The sequence below is a fragment of the Oncorhynchus mykiss genome, chromosome 12, assembly GCF_057628025.1.
Source record: "Oncorhynchus mykiss isolate SJ-2025 chromosome 12, ASM5762802v1, whole genome shotgun sequence".
NCBI lineage: Eukaryota > Metazoa > Chordata > Actinopteri > Salmoniformes > Salmonidae > Oncorhynchus > Oncorhynchus mykiss.
In genome coordinates, this window is record NC_143033.1 from 10,454,200 (window position 1) to 10,472,300 (window position 18,101).

General features: G+C 42.6%; 1 protein-coding gene across 16 annotated transcripts in view; it reads right to left on the minus strand.

The window, feature by feature from the left end:
* The window catches only part of nedd4l (NEDD4 like E3 ubiquitin protein ligase), a 121,479-nt gene that overhangs the window by 81,256 nt on the left and 22,122 nt on the right, over positions 1-18,101 (minus strand). For all 16 annotated transcript variants that reach the window (XM_090191686.1, XM_090191682.1, XM_090191676.1 and 13 more), the window contains exons 3-5: positions 5,272-5,353; positions 3,641-3,679; positions 753-806 (exon numbers count right to left, since the gene is read on the minus strand). In XM_090191686.1, the coding sequence (XP_090047812.1) occupies positions 753-806; positions 3,641-3,679; positions 5,272-5,353 (175 nt within the window). The remainder of the gene's footprint in view (positions 1-752; positions 807-3,640; positions 3,680-5,271; positions 5,354-18,101) is intronic.

An 18,101-nucleotide genomic window follows, 5' to 3' on the forward strand; every position in this document is an offset into this window, starting at 1 on the left:
AGGCACTAGGGATGGAGGTGTGACTAGGGATGGAGGTGTGACCAGACACTAGGGATGGAGGTGTGACCAGGCACGAGGGATGGAGGTGTGAGCATGCGGGTCAGTGCAGATGAGATGTAGTCATTGTTTGTGTGTGTCTAACTTGTTGTTCATATGTATATGTACAAGTTTAAGTTTGTATATGTACAAAAAAAAATACATAAAACGAAAAGGCTAAACAGATCATAGCAGATCAAAACTCTGAGATGCCTTATAAATAAGAGCCCTGATCATGTGTTCTCCAAGAACTCAAACAGGAACAATGTGCCAATTATAGAAATATAATTTCTTTGGTCCCTAAGAACAGGTGTTTTCTCCTAAACACACAGATAATAGGCTTCTTATTATGTCATTTGAAGTGGGATTGCAGACAACATTGGACAACAAGAGAATCAGAAATTACCTTCTGTAGACAGAGAGAGAAAGAAAGCATTGAATACAACAAATTGATTAGATGTTGTTAGTGATAGAGGATTTGCATGGCAACACACTATCATCATATTGTTATCAAGAACAATGTACTACTGTCATACAACAAATGTGTGTAGTAAATACAACAGAACATCTGAAAATAAGAATTTCTGTTACGTAGAAAGAGGATATTATTGGATCAAAAGTACATTTCAAATTGTAAGATAATTTTCAATGAAATCATTGAACTCTTGAAATATAATCATCATTCAGAAAATAATTTCACAAAAATTGAATCTTACCAATCTGTTTTCATCAAACACCTCAAAGAGTAGTCTGTGGTTCAGAGGACAAACCTGTGATGACAGAAGGGACACTTTTAGTGAAGTCCTGTAATAAATGTACACAGTCTAGAAAATAGCTGCTTGCTTTATACACAAAAAAATATTGCATAAAACCTTCACACACGCACACACACACACACACACACACACACACACAATGATTTAGCATATCTAGCAGGTAGAAAAGAAGGGTTGTTAAAAGAAGGACAATACATAGAGAAAGCTATGTCTACACTTGACACTTAAATGCAACTTCCGCTATCAGGGGCCTCCCGAGTGGTGCAGCGGTCTAAGGCAATGCATCACAGTGCTGGCTGACTGCGTCACTACAGATCCGGGTTCGATCCCGGGCTGTGTTGCAGCCAGCCGCGACCGGGAGACCCATGAGAGGGCACACAATTGGCCCAGCATCGTCCGGGTTAAGGGAGGGTTTGGTCGGCCGGATTGTCCTTGTCCCACCGCGCTCTAGCAACGCCGATGGCAGGCCGGGAGCAATGCACGCTGACACGATCGCCAAGTGTACAGTGTTTCCTCCGACACATTGGTGCGGCTGGCTTCCGGGTTAAGCGAGCATTGTGTTAAGAAGCAGAGCCGCTTGGCAGGGGTCGTGTTTCGGAGGAAGCATGGATCTCGACCATCGCCTCTCCCGAGTCCGTACAGGAGTTGCAGTGATGGGACAAGACTAACTACCAATTGGATACCACAAAACTGGTAAAGAAAAATACTAAATAAAATACTTCTATCAGAATACAAATATCACATTGAAAAGACATGTCTAGATGCACTGAAGTCACATTGAGGTCAGATTGTGTTCAGATCTGGCTGATCACTTCAGGTAGTGGTCAGCTTTGTGTGCGGATTTCTCCTCAGTCTGGACACAACCAGGCTACCGAAAGGGAATACAGTGGGTGACGTCAGCAGCACTTCACCCACAACTCTCCAGAAATGTGTGTTTTGGGAGTGAGAGGCACCTTTATTTTTTTTTAGGGGGAATATTTTCCTGGGGTGTGAGGAATGATTTTGCTGGCTTCATAAATGCTAGCCAGCTAACATATTTGGAAGAAAAAAATTGTTTGGCTAAAGTTATGCTAACCTGTTGGCAATCCTTTTAACTTTGCTGGCTAGCTAGCTACAGTAGTTGGCTCATACCATCATCAAGTGGTTGTTGTGTTATCAGATATAACCCGTTCCACCGTTTTTTAGAATCCATACTGGCAATTGACTATAGCGCAGGAAAAGAGAATCCGGACACAATGTGGATACGGTAGACATTTAAATGTAGGTGTGGAAGCATTACGCGTACAGAACTCCATGATCAGAACTCCATGATCAGAACTCCATGATCAGAACTCCATGATCAGAACTCCATGATCAGAACTCCATGATCAGAACTGCAAAAGCTGCATGAACTGTCAAGGCTAGACACGGCCTTAGAGGTAGACTGAAATCGAGGTCTGATATCTTAACTTAACTTAAGTTTTTAAGCCGTGTGTCACGATAGCTTCCGGCTGCCAAACCTCAGCATGCTCTGTTGAGTGTCAGTCTCCATCTCTAATAGCTAACTGGCTAACATTAGCGCTGCAAGTAATTGCTAACACTAAACCTGAATGTAATCGCTCACACTAGGCTGCAGCTGAATGTAATCGCTAACACTAGCCCTGAATGTAATCGCTAACACTAGCCCTGAATGTAAATCGCTCACACTAGGCTGCAGCTGAATGTAATCGCGAACACTAGCCCTGAATGTAATCGCTAACACTAGCCTTGAATGTAAATCGCTAACACTAGGCTACAGCTGAACGTAAATCGCTAACGCTAGCTCTGAATGTACTCGCTAACACTAGCACTGAATGAACAATTATTCCTCTCAGAATAGCCAGCTGGATGAATCACATATGTGTGGATGGACTTGTAAACAATGCAATTGTTCCATTTGATGACATAGTTTGAGGTCTGGAAGTTTTCCATAGTAGTGTTGAATGGCAATAAAATGGGGTGTAGCAGCACCAGACCCTTGAACAAAAAATGGAGAAGGATAATGATGGGTATAATGTGTTTACATGCAGTGCCTTCAGAAAGTATTCATACCCCTAGAGATTTATTCCATATTTTGTGTTACAGCCTGATTAGAAAATGGAATAAAACATAAAATAATGACAGCTCACCCATCTACACAAAATACCCCACAATGAACAAATTAAAATATGAAAATATGTTCTTAGAAATGTTTTAAAATGTATTGAAAATTAAATAGAGAAATATAATTTACAGAAGTAAATCACAGCCCTGAGTCTATACTTTGTAGATGCACTTTTGGCAGCGATTACAGCTGTGAGTGTTTCTGAGTAAGTCTCGAAGAGCTTTACACACCGAGATTGTGCCCATTATTCTTTTGACAGTTCTTCAAGCTCTTGTTCAAGGTGTTGTTAACATGTATGGACTCAGGGAGCTAAATATTTATGCAACGACAATATTTATGACATTTGATATATATATATATATATAAATAAAAGTTGGAAGTTGGATTAAAGTTGGAAAGTTGGAAAAAAAGTTGGATTAAAATGTATTTAATTGTAATTTGTTAACATTCTACACAAAATACTCAAACATAAAATATATTTTTTTATTTTTTTTTGTACATTTTTTTTTAAATGTTTGAGTATTTATATAAATACTCAAACATTTTTAAAAAATTACAAAAAAAAAAAATATATATATATATTTTATGTTTGAGTATTTTGTGTAGAATGTTAACAAATTACAATTAAATACATTTTAATCCAACTTTTTAAAACAAAATGTGAAGAAATCCTTTTGCAAGGCCCTGTAAATGTAAAGAAACTCACTCTGAAATAGAACTCCTCGTTCCATTTGGGATTTAGAGTCTGAAAGAAAAGAATAGATAAACAAGTTCAGTGAGGCTGATCAGTTGGTGCGTTTCCTGCATGCTGTGAAACAAATAGCCTACACTTTCTTTAAAATTAGTCTGTAAACTACGTGAGAAGACTGATTAAAATACATCCGGTTATTAAAATAAGAGACACACCAGAATGTCAATGAAGTGGCATTGTTACAAGGTAGTCTGATTAAGCTACATCCTTGACAAAGTATCATCTCTGTTAAAATAACTTATTTGTGACATCAGGTGATATCTCCCACCATGGTGGAAGTGTCTCTCTACCTCCTCTTAGACTGAGAAGACACATCATACAAATCTATTCGGATAAGGTTCCATGCCAAACAGGAGAACCACTGCATAATATGTTAAGATATGGATCCAGTCCTGGGTCACCTTGCTGCTTGAGCAAAGAGAAACCCTCTATGTGGTATCTGATATTAGCAGAACGGCACTGATAAATGTGATACATCCATCGCTGTCAGGGACAATCTTTGACCTGTTTCTTAGGAGAGTTTACAATAAATCCTGGGTCCATCTCATACATTGTCTGATCTAGTATAAGTTTGGGCTTTAAGATCATAACGGACAAGGTGGACCTGATCCTAGATCAGCAATCCTTCACAGAGGCGTGTTATGAATACCGGCCCAGAATTAGCCTTATATTGCCACGAGGCACAGGTTGCACAGTGCTTTGACTGCGGCAGCAGCACACCTTCAGAAACCCACAGTGACTGAAATAAAAGGGTCTTCTGCTCCACATAGCAGCACATTGTCAGCTATTTATATCCCTGCCAGGGCCATGGACAGCATACGGCTGACTTCATGGGAGGGCTAGGAAGGCTGGCTGCAGGAAGGAAGGGGATAAGCTGAGTCTCTCTGGCCATCATCACAGGAGATTTACCCAGAGAGGGAGAGGATGGTGGTTGGGAATAATAAACGTGGCATCCGTATTGTTTTTAATTCTGACAGGACTGGAAGGAAGATGGAAGGAATTGTCCTTCTCTTGTGATGTCAGGTCTTTCATACATCAAATAAAACTGGGCTACATTCTATGAAGCACACTCCAGTGGAACAGCTCTATGCTATTTTTTAGCTAATTTCTTCCACAATCCTGTTAGTTAGGTTAGGCCAGGCCTAGAACACGACAATAGTAAGAATCCTGAAACAGGGTTTCCAAAATACCCTCAAGAGGTCCCTCAGATTGAGTGTATTATTACCTTGATATGCTGAACTCTATGAAACAGCTCCCTCTGGTGGTAAGGGAGTTCACCCACATAGCCTTATTAATATTGGGGAAAGGTGTTCACGTCAGACTACAGTAGTGTTCTGGGGCCGTCTCTAGCTGGTCCTCATCCTCCCTCTAACTGGGTTCTACACAATACAATTCACATTGCTCAGTAGTGTAAACAGGAAACACTTTCTCGGGTCAGATTTATCAACAATCAAAAAAATAACTCGGATTGTTGTTGTTTAAAAACCACAGGACACAAGAAGGAAACGCCAGAGGATTAGATTATAAACTACAGACAAAGACTTCCTGATCAATTGATAAAATAAAACATTGTCCCCAGGGGTTACCTTTTTAATGGTTTTAGTCTGGACTAAGGCAAGCTCTCTGTTCTCATCCGCAACGTAGAGCGACAGCTTGACATAGGGATCACTGCAGAGAGAGAAGGGAAAAGAAGAGACTATTATTAAGACAGTTGATGATGAGACCTTCATGCTCAAGGTAATGACAGCAAAGGGCTACTGTCTCAAGACAGTGTGCTGCAGGGGTGACGCCTGGGCCTGTGGCGACGCCTGGGCCTGTGGCCAGGGGTGACGCCTGGGCCTGAATGTGAGGCCTTGAGGCGTTACAGTAACTCCTAGGTTTTTGAACCGAGTGACATGCCGATTGTGCTTCTACAAGCATCCATCAAAGAGGGTGTGTGTGTGTGTGTGTGTGTGTGTAAGAGAGAGAGAGACAGAGCAGTGGCCAATGAGACTCCTGTCTGTAGCAGCGATACAGTACAGACACAGGGGCCAAGGAGCCTCTCAGTCTGCAACAGTATTTCCATTGTTTAGTCAAGAAGGATCAGACTTTGACATAAACACACAATTAGACTCAGCAGCAGGGAGATTTTAATTAGTAATTGAGGGCTGGAGAGCAGCCATGATCTTGTTGTTCTTGCTCTCCCTTGAGTCTTCCTCCCCTCGAGGCATAGGAGGAGACTGTCTGGGGCACCAGGCAAGCTCTTCTGAGGAAGCAGGGTAATAGCCTAGCTACAGATGATCTCTCTAAAAACCAAACCACAGAGATTTCTGCTCAGTTTTTAGCAACTATAATAAAACAAGCCTGATATAGATATATATATTTTATTTTTTTTAAAGCACAAAATGCACGCACACACACACTTCTATTTTAAGCCTCAGTGTTTGTCAATAAAACAGAGGCTAATTCAGCTGGGTGTAGTCCAATGTCATGAATGTACACATGTAAGCAGTTTCGCTGCCTCTGTGGTATCTGTTACCAAGTTAGAATTTCAGGTTTGTGAAACTGACTGCCTGTTTTGTTGAGTGATTGAAGCTGGCAGTACAGGACTACTGACCAGGCAGGCTCCTGATGTCACAGTGATTTAGCGGAGTCAGGAGTAGTAAGGACAGGCAATATAGTGAGTTTGAGCCTGTGTGGCCTGGTACACTGTCTGAACAGTATTTACATGAGTCTTTATAACACATTTGGTTCATATTTTGTTACTTGTAATGACAGAACAATGAGACGACAGAGCAGGGTTTCCGTTAACCGGTAATTGCCGGCTTTTGGCCACCAAAAAATTAAAAGACGATGTCTAAATTGACCGGGAGAAAAAAACAATACAGGCTAGCAGGTCTTGGGGGTATGATGTAAAATGCTAACCTAACCTGTTATTGTAATGGTGAGAGGTTAGCAGGTCTTGGGGGTATGATATAAAATGCTAACCTAACCTGTTATTGTAATGGTGAGAGGTTAGCAGGTCTTGGGGGTATGATATAAAATGCTAACCTAACCTGTTATTGTAATGGTGAGAGGTTAGCAGGTCTTGGGGGTATGATGTAAAACACTAACCTACCCTGTTATTGTAATGGTGAGAGGTTAACATGTCTTGGGGGTATGATATAAAACACTAACCTACCCTGTTATTGTAATGGTGAGAGGTTAGCATGTCTTGGGGGTATGATATAAAACACTAACCTACCCTGTTATTGTAATGGTGAGAGGTTAACATGTCTTGCGGGTATGATATAAAACACTAACCTACCCTGTTATTGTACTGGTGAGAGGTTAACATGTCTTGGGGGTATGATATAAAACACTAACCTACCCTGTTATTTGAAAACAGGCAAACTAACTTTGGCATTGATGTCATTTCCGGTCACAACTTGCAGACTTGTTTTCGAGTTGCTGTGCGTTTTGTTGCCAACCTATTTTGCTACCTGACAACTTTACGGTTTTTACTTTTTAATTACCGTTTATATTTTTGTTTTTTTTCCTCAACATGATGCCTTCTAATTGCAGTCGCTGTACTCGCCTTATGGCGAGGATAGCTGTGCTACAAGCCCAGCTTCAAACACAATCGTTAGGCAAGGGTAATTTCAGTGTAGGAAAGGATGAAACAGCGTCTGTGCCACCAGTAAGTACAGATAGTAGTATAAATCCCCTGGCACAGTCCCCGCAGCCGGACAACTTTCTCACGGTTTCTGGAAGGAAATGCTGTAGGAACGCTCAACCGGTGTCGCTCATTCAGCCGACAGAAACTTTCAATCGGTTTTCCCCATTAAGCAGCGAGTCGGAGTCAGAGGCCGAGTCTTCTCTGGTCTCTACTCCTCCCGTTACGGGGTCTGAGACTACTGAAAGAGCTGCTTCCTGTGCTTGGCCCTCCTATGTTGAATATAATAAAACGGCTCTCTATCCACCGGATGTGTACCAAACTCACTAAAAGTGGCAGTAATAAAGCCTCTCTTGAAAAAGCCAAACCTTGACCCAGAAAATATAAAAAACTATCGGCCTATATCAAATCTTCCATTCCTCTCAAAAATTTTAGAAAAGGCTGTTGCGCAGCAACTTACTGCCTTCCTGAAGACAAACAATGTATACAAAATGCTTCATTCTGGTTTTAGACCCCATCATAGTACTGAGACTGCACTTGTGAAGGTGGTAAATGACATGTTAATGGCATCGGACCGAGGCTCTGCATCTGTCATCGTGCTCCTAGACCTTAGTGCTGCTTTTGATACCATCGATCACCACATTCTTTTGGAGAGATTGGAAACCCAAATTGGTCTACACGGACAAGTTCTGGCCTGGTTTAGATCTTATCTGTTGGAAAGATATCAGTTTGTCTCTGTGAATGGTTTGTCCTCTGACAAATCAACTGTAAATTTCGGTGTTCCTCAAGGTTCCGTTTTAGGACCACTATTGTTTTCACTATATATTTTACCTCTTGGGGATGTCATTCGAAAACATAATGTTAACTTTCACTGCTATGCGGATGACACACAGCTGGACATTTCAATGAAACATGGTGAAGCCCCAAAATTGCCCTTGCTAGAAGCATGTGTTTCAGACATAAGGAAGTGGATGGCTGCAAACTTTCTACTTTTAAACTCGGACAAAACAGAGATGCTTGTTCTAGGTCCCAAAAAACAAAGAGATCTTCTGTTGAATCTGACAATTAATCTTAATGGTTGTACAGTCGTCTCAAATAAAACTGAAGGACCTCGGCGTTACTCTGGACCCTGAGTGGGTTGATTCACTGATGTGGTCGTCCTGTCTGGGTTTGCGCCCCCCCTTGGGTTGTGCCATGGCGGAGATCTTTGTGGGCTATACTCAGCCTTGTCTCAGGATGGTAAGTTGGTGGTTGAAGATATCCTTCTAGTGGTGTGGGGGCTGTGCTTTGGCAAAGTGGGTGGGGTTATATCCTTCCTGTTTGGCCCTGTCCGAGGGTGTCCTCGGATGGGGCCACAGTGTCTCCTGACCCCTCCTGTCTCAGCCTCCAGTATTTATGCTGCAGTAGTTTATGTGTCGGGGGGCTGGGGTCAGTTTGTTATATCTGGAGTACTTCTCCTGTCCTATTCGGTGTCCTGTGTGAATCTAAGTGTGCGTTCTCTAATTCTCTCCTTCTCCCTTTCTTTCTCTCTCTCGGAGGACCTGAGCCCTAGGACCATGCCCCAGGACTACCTGACGACTCCTTGCTGTCCCCAGTCCACCTGGCCGTGCTGCTGCTCCAGTTTCAACTGACCTGAGCCCTACGACCATGCCCCAGGACTACCTGACGACTCCTTGCTGTCCCCACCGTGCTGCTGCTCCAGTTTCAACTGTTCTGCATTATTATTATTATTCGACCATGCTGGTCATTTATGAACATTTGAACATCTTGGCCATGTTCTGTTATAATCTCCACCCGGCACAGCCAGAAGAGGACTGGCCACCCCACATAGCCTGGTTCCTCTCTAGGTTTCTTCCTAGGGAGTTTTTCCTAGCCACCGTGCTTCTACACCTGCATTGCTTGCTGTTTGGGGTTTTAGGCTGGGTTTCTGTACAGCACTTTGAGATATCAGCTGATGTACGAAGGGCTATATAAATAAATTTGATTTGATTTTGATTTGATTTGATTTAATGGTGAGAGGTTAGCATGTCTTGGGGGTATGATATACAATGCTATCCCACACCACTTTACACTGTGAGCTGGAGGCAGTATGCATTTTGAAAACATACTTAATTGCTTGAAACCTTAACATTTTACTTTATATTATGAGGCATGTCTTACCTTGCTTGAAAATCTGACTATAAAATAATTGCCTCCATGTTTTTTATGAAGACTGAATTGGCAGCGTGTGAGTTTGGGGAAGCATACAACTTACCTTACTAGTGATGCACAATATAAGTTGATGAATATATCGGAATCGGATGATATTAGTTAAAAATGGCAACATCGGTATTGGCCGACGTCTAGTTGGGTGCAAAACCGATGTCAAAGCTGCAGTGCATATCTATATAACGTAATGATGCCACGGAAAATGTTGTGCTACACGTGCAACACAGCATTCCTAACCTAGCCCACAATGTCTTCTGTGTGGATCGAGCAGACAACAAGTTGAGCAGTCATTTGAAAGAGTAAGAAACATTTCAGCGAGACAACTCAGGGGTGAAATCCATTAACGCCAAGATAATGGAATTCATTGCCCTTGACAATCAACCGTTCTCTGTCGTGGGTGATGTTGGCTTTCTGGTGGAGCCCCGGTACACACTACCAAGTGCGCTATTTTTCAGATGTTGCCCTACCAAAGTTACACAGTAATAGCGTCTCTGCTATTAGCTTCACGACATACTATGGAACGCCGTTTGGGTCTTTGCGTGTCAAAAAAGATAAACGTCAAATAACACTATTTGAAGCGTTAAGCTTTTAATTTGACACATCAAATAACAGTACTATTATAGAATGTTGTGTGTTCTGAATTTGCACGTCCAAGCCAAGCGCCACCACTACTATCAGTAGCACTGTCAAAGCTGTACAAAAAACGTCTGCAAACAAACAAACACCGGCCACGAACGATGCGTTTACAATACCGCGTTGGTAATAAAGCATTATTTGTTCGACCGCAACTTCTGGGGTAGCTAGCTAGCTTTAGCTTGGTACCTAGCTAGCACCAATACATCAAGCCTGAAAACAATGACCAGTAGAAACTGCAGTCGTTTTCATTATTCTTTGCAATGATTTAGGAATCCTTCAGTAAGTATTAGCTGGGTTGCCACTTGTTGTTCGCCTATTGAAATTGAACTTCAGTTCATGAAAATAAATAGCTAGCCAGCTACTTAACCTGGTTGCCCAAAGCTAACGTTATAAGCAGCCAACTAGCTTCATCTGGCTAGTGAGGCTCGAAAGGACCGGGTTACATGTTGTGAAGCTAGCCACAATAAGGATTAGTCACAATAGTGGAATTTGGGGGTTACCTTCAAAATAAAAGTATATCATTGACAGTTATGCAAATGAATACAAATAGTAGAATTATGCTATACTTTTTATTTTGAAGGCTAACAGCAAAGTCCACTGTTGTGGCTAATCCTTATTGTGGCTAGTTTCACATAAAATGACCACCATTAATCAAATAATAACTGTCTTGTAAATTAGGGTTATTTTAGATGACACCTAGCTATATAGTTAACTAGCTAACTAGAGCTACTGAAACAGATTGTAGCTTTGCTATGGTTTTGGGGAAGAACATTGTTTGCATCAAAGAGCTAGCTAGCTTTTTTATTTTTTAAAGGCCAGCACTGTAGGTTCCTGGAATTAAAAACATTGTTTGTGGCTGGTGATTGCTTGTTTGCAGATTTTTTGACAGTGCTACTGTATCTTTTTTTGACACGCAAAGACCCAAACGGCATTACATAGTATGTGGTGAAGCTAATAGCAGTGACGCTATTACTGACTGCAGTCATTTTCATTATTCTTAGCAATGATTTAGGAATCCTTGTGAGTAGGTATTAGCTAGGATGCCACTTGTTGTTCACCTATTGAAATAACAACCAATGACGACAGCCTAGAGAGAGGAGGTGAGGGTCCTGGGAGTGGTGCCAGGAAAATAACCTCTCACTCAATGTGAACAAAACAAAGGAGCTGGACTTCAGGAAAGAGCAAAGGGAGCACGCCCCTATCCACATTGACAGGACAGCAGTGGAGCAGGTGGAAAGTTTTAAGTTCCTCGGGGTACACATCACTGACATTCTGAAATGGTCCAGCCACACAGACAGACAGTGTGGATCAGAAGGCGCAACAGCGCCTCTTCTACCTCAAGAGGTTGAAGAAATGTGTCTTGGCACCTAAAACCCTCAAACTTTTACGAACGCACAATTGAGAGCATCCTGTCGGGCTGTATCACCTTCTGGTATGGCAACTGCACAGCCCACAACCACTGGGCTCTCCAGAGGGTGGTGCGGTCTGCCCAACGCATCATCGGGGTCAAACTACCTGCCCTCCAGGACACCTAAAGCACACAATGTCACAGGAAGGCCAAAAAGAAAATCAAAGACAACAACCACCAGACCCACTGTCTGTTCACCTGGCAAGGTCAGTACAGGTGCATCAAAGCTGAGACTGAGCGACTGAAAAACAGCTTCTATGTCAAGGCCATCAGACTGTTAAATAGCCATCACTAGGCGGCTTCCAACCAGTTACGCAACCCTGCACCTTAGAGGCTACTGTCCCATATAAACTCAGCGAAAAATAGAAATGTCCTCTCACTGCCAACTGCGTTTATTTTCAGCAAACTTAACATGTGTAAAAATTTGTATGAACGTAAGATTTAACAACTGAGACATTCCACAGACATGTGACTAACATAAATTGAATAATGTGTCCCTGAACAAAGCGGGGGGGTCAAAATAAAAAGTAACAGTCAGTATCTGTGTGAGTACTATAGTGCATCACCTCCTCATGGACTGCACCAGATTTGCCAGTTCTTGCTGTGAGATGTTACCCCACTCTTCCACCAAGGCACCTTCAAGTTCCCAGACATTTCTGGGGGTAATGGCCCAAATCCTCACCCTCCAATCCAACAGGTCCCAGACGTGCTCAATGGGATTGAGATCCGGGCTCTCGCTGGCTATGGCAGAACACTGGCATTCCTGTCTTGCAGGAAATCACGCACAGAACGAGCAGTATGGCTGGTGGCATTGTCATGCTGGAGGGTCATGTCAGGACGAGCCTGCAGGAAGGGTACCACATGAGGGAGAATGTCTTCCCTGTAACACACAGCATTGAGATTGCCTGCAATGACAGCAAGCTCAGTCCGATGATGCTGTGACACACCACCCCAGACCATGATGGACCCTCCATGTCCAAATCGATCACGCTCCAGAGTACAGGCCTTGGTGTACGCTCATTCCTTCGACAATAAACACAAATCCGACCATCACCCCTGGTGAGACAAAACCGCGACTCGTCAGTGAAGAGCACTTTTTGTCAGTCCTGCCTGGTCCAGTGACGGTGGGTTTGTGCCCATAGGCAATGTTTTTGCCGGGGATGTCTGGTGAGAACCTGCCTTACAACAGGCCTACAAGCCCTCAATCCAGCCTCTCAGCCTATTGCGGACAGTCTGAGCACTGATGGAGGGATTGTGCGTTCCTGGTGTAACTCGGGCAGTTGTTGTTGCCATCCTGTACCTGTCCCACAGGTGTGACGTTCAGATGTACCGATCCTGTGCAGGTGTTGTTACACGTGGTCTGCCACTGCAAGGACAATCAGTTGTCCGTCCTGTCTCCCTGTATTGCTGCCTTAGGCATCTCACAGTATGGACATTGCAATGTATTGCCCACACCACATCTGCAGTCCTCATGCCTCCTTGCAGCATGCCTAAGGCACGTTCACGCAGATGAGCAGGGACCCTGGGCATCTTTCTTTTGGTGTTTTTCCAGAGTTAGTAGAAAGGCCTCTTTAGTGTCCTACATTTTCATAACAGTAACCTTAATTGCCTACCGTCTATAAACTGTTAGTGTCTTAACGACCGTTCCACAGGTGCATGTTCATTAAGTGTTTATGGTTCATTGAACAAGCATGGGAAACCGTGTTTAAACCCATTACAATAAGCATGGGAAACAGCGTTTAAACCCATTACAATAAGCATGGGAAACAGTGTTTAAACCCCTTACAATAAGCATGGGAAACAGCATTTAAACCCATTACAATAAGCATGGGAAACAGCATTTAAACCCATTACAATAAGCATGGGAAACAGTGTTTAAACCCATTACAATAAGCATGGGAAACAGTGTTTAAACTCATTACAATAAGCATGGGAAACAGTGTTTAAACCCATTACAATGAAGATCTGTGAAGTTATTTGGATGTTTACGTATTATCTTTGAAAGACAGGGTCCTGAAAAAGGGACGTTTCTTTTTTTGCTGAGTTTACATAGACTTAAAATCACTGGCCACGTTCATATTGGAACACTAGTCACTTAATAATGATAACATATTTTTGCTTTACTCATCTCATATGTATATATTGAATTCTATTCTACTGTATTTAGTATTTTAATACCACTCCGACATTGGTCGTCTTAATATTTATACATTTCTTAATTCCATTATTTTACTTTTAGCTTGTGTGTATTGATGTCAATTGTTAGATATTACTGCACTGTTGGAGCTAGAAACAAGCATTTCGTGACACCCGCAATAACAATTGCTAAATGTGTGTTACAAACAAAAATTTGATTTGAGATAGGCTTTGCAAAAGCTCTACTAAGGGGGCCATTTTTATATACATATACAGTTGAAGTCGGAAGTTTACATACACCTTAGCCAAATACATTTCAACTCAGTTATTCACAATTCCTGACATTTAATCCTAGTAAAAATTCCCTGTCTTTGGTCAGTTAGGATCACCACTTTATTTTAAGAATGTGAAATGTCAGAATAATAGTAGAGAGAACGATTTATTTCGGCTTTTATTTCTTTCGTCACATTTCCAGTGGGTCAGAAGTTTACATACACTCAATTAGTATTTGGTAGCATTGCCTTTAAATTGATTAACTTGGGTCAAACGTTTCAGGTTTCCCTCCATAAGCTTCCCACAATAAGTTGGATGAATTTTGGCCCATTCCTCCTGACAAAGCTGGTGTAACTGAGTCAGGTTTGTAGGCCTCCATGCTCACACATGCTTTCTCAGTTCTGCCCACAAATTTTGTATAGGATTGAGGTCAGGGCTTTATGATGGCCACTCCAATACCTGGACTTTGTTGTCCTTAAGCCATAACTTTGGAAGTATGCTTGGGGCCATTGTCCATTTGGAAGACCCATTTGCGACCAAGTTTTAACTTCTTGACTGATGTCTTGAGATGTTGCTTCAATATATCCACATAATTTTCCTGCCTCATGATGTCATCTATTTTGTGAAGTGCACCAGTCCCAACTGCAGCAAAGTACCCCCACAACATGATGCTGCCACCACCCATGCTTCACGGTTGGGATGGTGTTCTTCGGCTTGCAAGCCTCCCCCTTTTACCTCCAAACATAACAATGGTCATTATGGCCAAACAGTTCTATTTTTGTTTCATCAGACCAGAGAACATTTCTCCAAAAAGTACAATCTTTGTCCCCATGTCTAGTCGCAAACCGATGTCTGGCTTTTTTAATGGCGGTTTTGGAGCAGTGGCTTTTACCTTGCTGAGCGGCCTTTCAGGATATGTCAATATAGGATTAGTTTTACTGTGGATATAGATACTTTTGTACCTGTTTCCTCCTGCATCTTCACAAGGTCCTTTGTTGTTGTTCTGGGATTGATTTGCACTTTCACACCAAAGTACGTTCATCTCTAGGAGACAGAACGCGTCTCCTTCCTGAGCGGTATGCGTACTATTGTTTGTACAGATGAACGTGGTACCATCCCAAGGATGAACCAGACTTGTGGAGGTCTACAATATTTTTTCTGAGGTCTTGGCTGATTTATTTTGATTTTCCCATGATGTCAAGCAAAGTGGCACTGAGTGTGAAGGTAGACCTTGAAATAGATCCACAGGTACACCTCCAATTGACTCAAATAATGTCAATTAGCCGATCAGAAGCTTCTAAAGCCATGACATAATTTTCTGGAATTTTCCAAGCTGTTTAAAGGCACAGTCAACTTAGTGTAAGTAAACTTCTGACCCACTGGAACTGTGATACAGTGAATTATAAGTGAAATATTCTGTCTGTAAACAATTGTTGGAAAAATTACTTGTGTCATGCACAAAGTAGATGTCCTAACCGACTTGTCAAAACTATATTTTGTTAACAAGAAATTTGTGGAGTGGTTGAAAAATGAGTTTTAATGACTCCAACCTAAGTGTATGTTAACTTCCGACTTCAACTGCACACGCACACGATGGGGAAACCCTGTTGTGTGGGATCCACTACACAGTTGTCCTGTGTGGCCCAGTTGGTAGAGCATGGAGCTTGCAACAAGCAGGAGTGTGGGTTCGTAACCACAGTAGACAAGTACGAAAATGCATGCACTCACTACTGTAAGTCGCTCTGGGTAAGAGCATCTGCTAAACAACCAAAAATTAAATTACTCTCCTAGTGAGGGAAGTTAACTAGTTATTGCTTTTCCATGGGCTTTGACTTATTCTAAATCGAGCCTATTGTTGGAGTTGATGTTCATTATCATGTAAATAGGTCAACTCCAGGTTTAGGCTGCGAAAAGTAAAGATGGTGTCGAAGAACATGGCTGACATTTTACATTCTCCCAACTAATTGTGCAATTTTTTTTTTTTTTTTGCGTAACCTATTTTTTAACTTAGTGTACATAATGTTGCTGCTACCATCTCTTATGACCGAAAATAACTTCTGGACATCAGAAAAGCGATAACTTACCGCGGACTAGAATACACTTTTTCCTTTAACGAGAAGGATATCCTGCTTTCATTGGAACAGGCCCAGATCCAATAAAATGGATGACCTACCATTAAGATTATCCTACCAACGGGACATTAAAAACTGTAACATCTTATATTTCACCGAGACGTGGCTGAACGAAGAAACAGACAATATAGAGCTGGCGGGATTTCCATGCACCGGCAGAACAGACTCTGGTAAAACGAGGGGTGTGTGTCTATTTGTCAATAATAGCTGGTGCGCAATATTATAATATTAAAGAAGTCCCGGGGTACCTTACGAAAAGCTGAGGTCAAGTACCTTATGAAAAGCTGTTGATCAGACTGTCTATTTACCACCACAGAATGAAGCTGGCACTAAGACCGCTCTCAACCAACTCTAAGGCCATAAGCAAAGAAGAAAATGCTCACCCAGAAGCGGCGCTCCTAGTGGCCGGGGACTTAAATGCAGGCAAACAAATCAGTTTTACCAAATTTTTACCTACATGTCACATGTGCAAACAAGGGGGAAGAAAATCCTAGACCACCTTTACTCCACAAACAGAGATGCATACAAAGCTGACCACAATTCTATCCTCCTGATTCCTGCTTACAAGCAAAAACTAAAGCAGGAAGTACCAGTGACGCGCTCAATACAGAAGTGGGTAGATGACGCGGATGCTACACTTTAGGACTGTTTTTCTAGCACAGACTGGAATATGTTCCGGGATTCATCCAATGGCATTGAGAAATACACCACCTCAGTCATCAGCTTCATCAATAAGTGCATCGATGACGTCGTCCCCACAGTGACTGTACGTACATATCCCAACCAGAAGCCATGGATTACAGGCAACATCCGCATCAAGCTTAGGGCTAGAGCTGCCGCTTTCAAAGAGTGGGAGACTAATCCGGACACATATAAGAAATCCCGCTATGCCCTCAGACGAACCATCAAACAAGCAAACTTAAACCTGTATTGACGCTTTGAATCCTACTACACCGGCTCTGATGCTCGTCGGATGTGGCAGGGCTTGAAAACTATTAGGGACACCCAGACGCGAGCTGCCCAGTGACACGAGCCTACCAGACAAGCTAAATGCCTTTTATGCTCGCTTCGAGGCAAGCAACACTGAAGCATGCGCGAGAGCACCAGCTGTTCTGGATGACTGTGTGATAACGCTCTCGGTAGCTGATGTGAACAAAACTTTTAAAACAGGTCAACATTCACAAAGCCGCTGGGCCAGACGGATTACCAGGACGTGTACTCAAAGCATACGCAGACCAACTGGCAAGTGTCTTCACCGACATTTTCAACCTCTCCCTGACTGAGTCTGAAATACCTACATGTTTCAAGCAGCCCACCATAGTCCCTGTATCCAAGGAAGCGAAGGTAACCTGCCTAAATAATTACAGCCCGTGGAACTCATGTTGGTAGCCATGAAGTGCTTTGACCCTAGACCCACTCAAATTCACATACCCACTCAAATTCACATCCTCAAAAAGGTTCTACAGCTACACCATGGAGAGCATCGTGACCGGTTGCATCACTGCCTGGTATGACAACTGCTCGGCATGGCGCTACAGAGGGTAGTGCGAATGGCCCAGTACATCACTGGGGCCAAGCTTACTGCCATCCAGGACCTATAGAATAGGTGGTGTCAGAGGAAAGCCCATAAAAGAGACTCCAGTCATCCAAGTTATAGACTTTTCTCTGCTACCGCACGGCAAGCGGTAACGGAGCGCCAAGTCAAGGACCAAAAGACTCCTCAACAGCTTCTACCCCCAAGCCATTAGACTGCAGAACAATTCATAAAAATCACCACAGGACAATTTACACTGACACCCCCCTTCTTGTACACTGCTGCTACTCACTGTTTGTTACCTATGCATAGTCACTTCGCCCCCACCTACATGTACAGATTACCTCAACTAGCCTGTACCCCTGCACACTGACTCGGTACCGGTGCCCCCTGTATATAGCCTCATTATTTGTTTTTCTTATTTTGTTACTTTTTATTATAGCCTACTTGGTAAA